The following is a 6,214-nucleotide window of genomic DNA, read 5'->3' on the forward strand; positions in this document are numbered from 1 at the left end:
TCTTAGGTGGTGTCAGCATATGACAGCAGCCACACTCCAGAAAATGGCTTTGACTGTCCAGCTAAACCAGGTGAGGGTAGCCGATGGGTCTCAAACCCTCGGTGAGTTAGGGATTTCCCCTGCATGCAAAAACAGGCTGTGGCAGATTGAGCAGGCAAAACCAATAGTGGATCCAACTTGTGGCAGTTTCTGCACATGCTGTAGATGGAAGCGAGGGGCAGATGGGGCTCATCAACCTAGGGAGGCATTTCTTCGGGAGAAGAAAAGGCTAAGGAGTGAGCCCTACACAAATCTGGAGTGGAGTCCTAAAGATGGTTGGATGGTGTCTTGGAACACCTCCTTCTGGCAACTCCTGCAGTCAAGCTGGTCCAAACACATTGCTCTGCTTTCCTTTGGAACACATCAAAAATGCAGACAGTGGGGTCTTGTCATCTGGGCAGCCCAGGACCCCCATATACACTGCTCAGGCTTGCACCCCAGGGACGTCACTTCAGTGCTGCTAATGCGGTGGTTTGACTTGGCCCCCTGGAAGTGCACTCCGTTGTCTCTCAAGACAGATGGATGCCAACCATTTATCAAAACTTTTTTTATTCTGCTCTAGGGAAACTTTACAATACATTTAAAACTAACAGCAAAAAAAGCTTTTAAAATATGATGGATTTTAATCAAGAATGAGACATTAATTAAAATATATGCTACCATTAAAAACCACCTGGCACCAGGTGAACCTATCTAGGGACACAACTGGGGCAAGGCAACTCAGAAAATCTCCTGTTATCTCCCCACCTCACCTGAGGGCCTCTAAAGATGGAAATGTTGGGGCAGGCTGATGTGAAGGTCATCCTTCATGCATCCCAGACATAGAAGGATTTAAAAGCTATCACCAGCACTTGAATTTTGAACCAGAAAATGAACAAGGAGTCAATTTACCTGTTAAAGCACCGGTGAGATGTGATCCCAACACCCAATCCCAGGTAGCATCCTAGCAGCTTATTTTGGGACTAACTGCAGTTTTGAGGACAGCCTTCAAAGGCAGTAATTTAGCCTAGAACGGGGGGTGGGAACCGGTGACCCTCCAGATGTTGTTGGGCTACAACTTCCAGAATGGTTGGGGTTGTCATCCGTGGCAGCCTGGAGAATGGTGAGTGGGAGCCATTTTATCCTTGCAACATTAGCAATGGCACAATCCACACCTAAACTGCAGACATACCTAAATGCTTTTGAAAACAAGGGGAAGAAAATAGCCGAATGTCAGGCTCAGGTCTCAGATCTGAAATGGGTAAAGCTACATTTCCACAAATTGATTCCACGGAAAGCATAAAGGAGGAGGTCACCTCATTATCGTGAAAACAGAAGGTTCTGGAATTCTGCAGCCTCTTGTGTAGAGGTAACTCTAATATCAGATTTAAGAATCAGGCCTCACATCAGTTGTCCCTTCACTAGTTCAAACAATATTCCTCTGTCCCTGGCCTTTGCACCCCACTCTGGTCAGTAATTTGTGGAAACGTGAAGACATCTGAAAACCCATCTTTTGAAAGCAGAATTACAAGCTGTAGTGACACAATAAATTTCTGCACACATGCAAAAGATTTATTACGGTATATATGTTGCACTTGAAATGCAAAGGAAACAAACCAGATTCTAACTGAGATTTATTTTGAAATAGGTTAGAGACGGAGTACAAGCCCCTTCAGCAACAGGTACAGGACACTTAATAGAACATAGGGAACGGTTGCTCATACTTGCCTTCCCGTATGAGCTTTTCTTTTTTATCCTGTGCAAAACAAAAACAGGGGGAAAAAATCACCAATCTAAGCAAGGGTAAAGAAATGTTCTAACAAAAGTGATGCCCAAAGACAACAGAGTTAGCAGAAGACTGCAACGCTTACTGATACTAAGCCCAAGGAATGAGACTTCTGAGTAAACGTTTTATTTTATTAAAATACTAGTATCTTGAAGCCCGTTAAAATAACGGGTGCTAGAGCGCGTGTCGCGACAGCGGCAAGGCCAGATCGCAACCCCGGCGCTCGGCTATAGGGAGTAGGCTCGCCGGCTCAGGATCCACCCACCGTCGCCTCCTTCCGCCCCTTGGTTGCCTGCCACCATGGGCGCCACTGGGAGAAGAAGAGGTGTCGGGGCTCAGGCAGCCAAGGGGCGGAAAGGAGGCGGCAGTGGGTGGATCCCGGGGCCGGCGCGCCTACTCCCCGTAGGGGAGGCAGCCGAGTAGGCGGCGGGCTGAGGAGGGCGGCCCGGGCCGAGGCGGCAGGCATCGAGCCGAGGGGGCCGCTGGGGAGGCCGCCTCGAGCTCCGGGCTCCTTCCTCCTCCTCCTCCTCCAGCAGCAGCAGCAGGAGCGCGACACCTCTGGCCGGGACCCCCTCCTCCCACCTTCTGGCAGCTCCGGCCACCCCTCGCGGCTCCTCACGGACGTCGCCATAGCGGTCCTCTTGCCCGCCTCGCCGCCTCAGCCTGGCTCGTCTCCCTGCCGGGCCAAGCGGGCACCAAGCTCCCCTCTCCGAAGTGCCTCTTCGTCCAATCCCTGTGTCCGTGGGGCACATGTGCAGTAGCGCGGACACAGGAACATAGGGACTGGACGAAGAGACACTTGCATATTATTATATAGGATTTTTACACCCGCTTTCAATTTAAAAATTTCAGGGCAATTTAAAGAAAGTCAGAAGTGTTGTTCTAGAATGTGAGAGTTGAGGAGATAGTCTGTTTTGGAGAGGCTGCACTCCTCTGAAAGGAAGGCTATAGCTTGAGGGTACTCCTGGATCCAGTTATCAGTGGAGGATTAGATGGCTTGGTGGTTAGCAGTGACTATTTTCAGCTATGGCTGATTAGCCAGCTATTGCCACTTCATTACTTGGCCTTGGGAGGCCTTCAGGACTACTGTAGTGCACTCTACATGGGACTGTCCTTGAAGATGGTGTGAAATCTCCAACTGCTCCAAAATGCAGCCGCCAGATTACTTCCTGGGTACCACTGAGAACAGGCATAGGCAAACTCGGCCCTCCAGATGTTTTGGGACTACAACTCCCATCATCCCTAGCTAACAGGACCAGTGGTCAGGGATGATGGGAGTTGTAGTCCCAAAACCTATGGAGGGCCGAGTTTGCCTATGCCTGATTTAGAACTCATATAACTCCTGTTCTGAAGCAGGCACACTAGTTCCCAATTTGTTCCTGGACTCAGTTCAAGGATATTATTATCCTTAGTGTTTAAAGCCCTAAATTAATTGGGCCCCAAATTTCTGGAAGTTTTCCTCCTCTTGCATGTTAAAATCAGCAGAGAGGGCCGCCTTGGCAATTCTGCACCATCAGAAGTCCAGGCAGTGCTAACCCAGGAAAGAGCATTATCTGTTGCAGCCTCCCAATTGTGGAATTCCATCCCCAAAGAGGTATGTTTAGCATCATTATTGTACAGCTTTTGTCATTTGCTGAAGACACACTTATTCCTCTGCTTCTGACAGCTGAGTTATATTATGTTAAGGACTTCCTTTAGTCTACGTTTTAAATTGTGTTTTTGGTGTTTTATTAAGTGTTTGGTTTTTTCAATTATAAATTTTATTGTTGCTTTGTTGTAGCATTCCCTGAAGCTTAAGGTGAATGGCAGGCAAGAAATCCTTAAAATAAATAAATGGCAACAGGAGAACAATTGCTACACAATGAAAATTATATGGATGAGCAAGGTTGATTACTTTGTTTTTGATTTCAACTGTTTACAGGGTTTTTTTAATCCCCTACTCCACTCACTGAGCCGCTTTCTTTTTGCAATAACCTGCCACTTTTTATTTATACAATTATTTGTGTAAATAAAAGGAAAGAACATCAAGAGCTTTCCCACAAAAAAAGCTAATTGAACAACATTTCTGAAATATGGAAACCAATGTTTTGGATGCCCCCCCAAAATCAGAATTGTTGTCAATTGTCAAGAGTCCCTAGATTGATACAAAAATAACAGAGGAAAAGGACTGAGGAAGGTGTGATAAAGCAGAATACATATTTCCCAATATGATATGCCTCTCAAAAAACCTAAAGTGTTCCTGTGCAGCAAGTTGGATCTCATACTACATAGTTGTTTAAGATCACATACTTATAGCCTTACCCTCTCCGTTTTGAAGATATACCACCAGAAAAAAATGGGCCCTAGTCCAAAAGCAGCTCCCAGTAGTGAAGTTTTTGGGGTGACACGGAAATTAGGATAGGCGTTGTACATTCTGGCATAAACCCAACGAGTCACAGCAGGGTCTTCCTAAAGCAGAAGAGGATAGTGAACATCTGCCCAAATGTGCATTGTAACAAACGCTACCCAGGTAATGTCAGCTCTCACCTTGACACTTGTAATCTACTGTACATCTTAGGCACAAAGTGCACACCACAGGCAAATGCAGAAGATAATAGGAGTGGGGTTGTTTCCCCTGCATTATGCTGCTTCAGCCTTCAGGTGGTAGGCGGGAATTATAGGCTTGAATATTGTGAATTATAACAGAAAGGAACATAGGACACCGAGTCAGACCATTGGTCCATCTAGCTCAGTCCTGTTTATGTGCCAGCCTTCCTCAGCCTGGACTGCAACTCCCATCATCTCTGACCACTAGCCCTGAGACGATGGGAGCTGTAGCCCAGCAACATCTGGCAGGCGTCCTGGAGATGTTGGGGATTTATAGAATTGTAGAGTTGGAAGGGACCCCCAAGGGTAATCTAGTCCAAACCTCAGCAATGCAGGAATCTCAACGTGTGGTCCGCCATCCAGTATGAAACCATAGCAGACCCTACTTAGCTTTGGAAATGTGATAGTAGATTGGGGTTTTGTTGCTGCGCAATGGGACTCTTTGCTTACATTAGCAGATCCCCAGCCACTAAGCTACGGACCTACCTCTGCTTGTGTTTTGTGTGTGTGTGTGTGGCATCCATCTGTCTTGAGAGACAATGAAGTGCACCTCCGGGGGTGAAGTCAAACTGCTGCATTAGCAGCACTAAAGTGTCCTCTCCAGGGCTCAAGCCTGAGCAGTGTGTATGGAGGTCCTGGACCAGAGGTCTGAAAACTACAGCTTTTAGGCGCCACAGGTGAGAGCCAAGTGCAGGGTGGGGACCAAAGGTGGACAAACTACAGCACATCATGTTTCCCACCAGAGGCAATACCCCTCCTCTTAAACCCATACACCCCGTGTGTGTGTGTGTGTGTGTGTGTGTGTGTGTGTGTGTGTGTATTTAAATGATAAAGCACTTGGCAAACCCCATACAGAACATACTTAAGAGGAAGGCATACCCCGCCCAAAGCGGTGATGTTTCATCGTGTTTTTAATATTCTGTTGGGAGCCGCCCAGAGTGGCTTGGGGGGGGGGGCAGCCAGATGGGCACGGTATAAGTAATAAATAATAATAACAATAATAGTTGTTGTTGCTATTGTTGTTGTTACCTGCAGCTGACGTTCAAGAATCGTTCTCCCCCTCAAGTTCCCTTCTCTTGCGCTCATTTTAAGGTGGGCTTAGGGGCCTCCAAGGCCTTAAACCAGTGTTTCCCAAACTTGTGCCTCTTGTTGCGGTTGGACTACAACTCCCATCATTCCTAGCTACCAGAACCAGTGGTCAGGAGTGAGTGATGGGAGTTGTAGTCCAGCCGCAACTGGAGGACACCCTCCCCCCTCCAACACCAAGTTTGGGAAACTCAAGGGGAAGCGCTGCCTGCCCCGCCGCCGCCACGGCCCCCAGGCCTGGATGGAGGAACCCCTCACTTGCCCCCGCGGCTACTCACGAAGGTGGTTCGATGGGGATTATTGAGCTCCAGTAGGTAGTGGCGCTTGAGGCGGGAGCGGATGGCCACGCGCTCGGCCTCGGCGGCGCGCTTCTCCGGCGACGCGTCATAAGTGGCCGGGTCCAGCTGCGGTGGCAGCGGGAAGAGGGGTGCGGGTTTGTACTTGAAGCCGGACGAAGGGGGCTCCGCCATCTTGAGAGCGGCTGGGATGGAACGGGCAGCCAAGGTCAAAGCCCTGCCTCCCCGGCCCTTTGACCCGGAAGCGCTGCCTCTCGCCTCTGCCGCAGAGATAAGAAATCGGAGGGATGGAGGGAGGGGCACTAAGCGGCCTCGTTTTCCAGCATGGGAGGTTTCCGGGTTCGAATGCCTAAAAAAGAAAAGGGAAAGCCATTTTGAGAAAGTGAGATCTCAGAATAGATTTCTCTATGGTTGGGTTATTTTCCACCCAACACCCCCTACA

The 6,214-nt window shown here is 48.6% G+C and overlaps 1 protein-coding gene across 1 annotated transcript; it reads right to left on the bottom strand.

Moving 5' to 3' along the window:
- Positions 1 to 1,568: 1,568 nt before the first annotated feature.
- On the bottom strand, positions 1,569 to 5,996 carry NDUFB4 (NADH:ubiquinone oxidoreductase subunit B4). Its single transcript, XM_035097422.2, has 3 exons — positions 5,755 to 5,996; positions 4,106 to 4,252; positions 1,569 to 1,774 (listed from the first exon to the last, which is right to left on the bottom strand). Exons 1-3 carry the CDS (start codon positions 5,944 to 5,946, stop codon positions 1,712 to 1,714), a joined length of 402 nt encoding a protein of 133 aa, XP_034953313.1. The 5' UTR covers positions 5,947 to 5,996; the 3' UTR covers positions 1,569 to 1,711.
- Positions 5,997 to 6,214: the final 218 nt, after the last annotated feature.

Source organism: Zootoca vivipara, chromosome 16 (genome assembly GCF_963506605.1).
Source record: "Zootoca vivipara chromosome 16, rZooViv1.1, whole genome shotgun sequence".
Taxonomy (NCBI): Eukaryota; Metazoa; Chordata; class Lepidosauria; order Squamata; family Lacertidae; genus Zootoca; species Zootoca vivipara.

What these genes read in the sequence shown, in the direction of transcription:
- NDUFB4 (XM_035097422.2), bottom strand. Translation starts at nt 5,946, where the DNA reads ATGGCGGAGCCCCCTTCGTCCGGCTTCAAGTACAAACCCGCACCCCTC. An exon ending in ATCCCCATCGAACCACCTTC is followed by an intron (nt 4,253 to 5,754) that starts GTGAGTAGCCGC and finishes CTTCTGCTTTAG; the next exon opens with GAAGACCCTGCTGTGACTCG. An exon ending in ATATCTTCAAAACGGAGAGG is followed by an intron (nt 1,775 to 4,105) that starts GTAAGGCTATAA and finishes TGTTTTGCACAG; the next exon opens with GATAAAAAAGAAAAGCTCAT.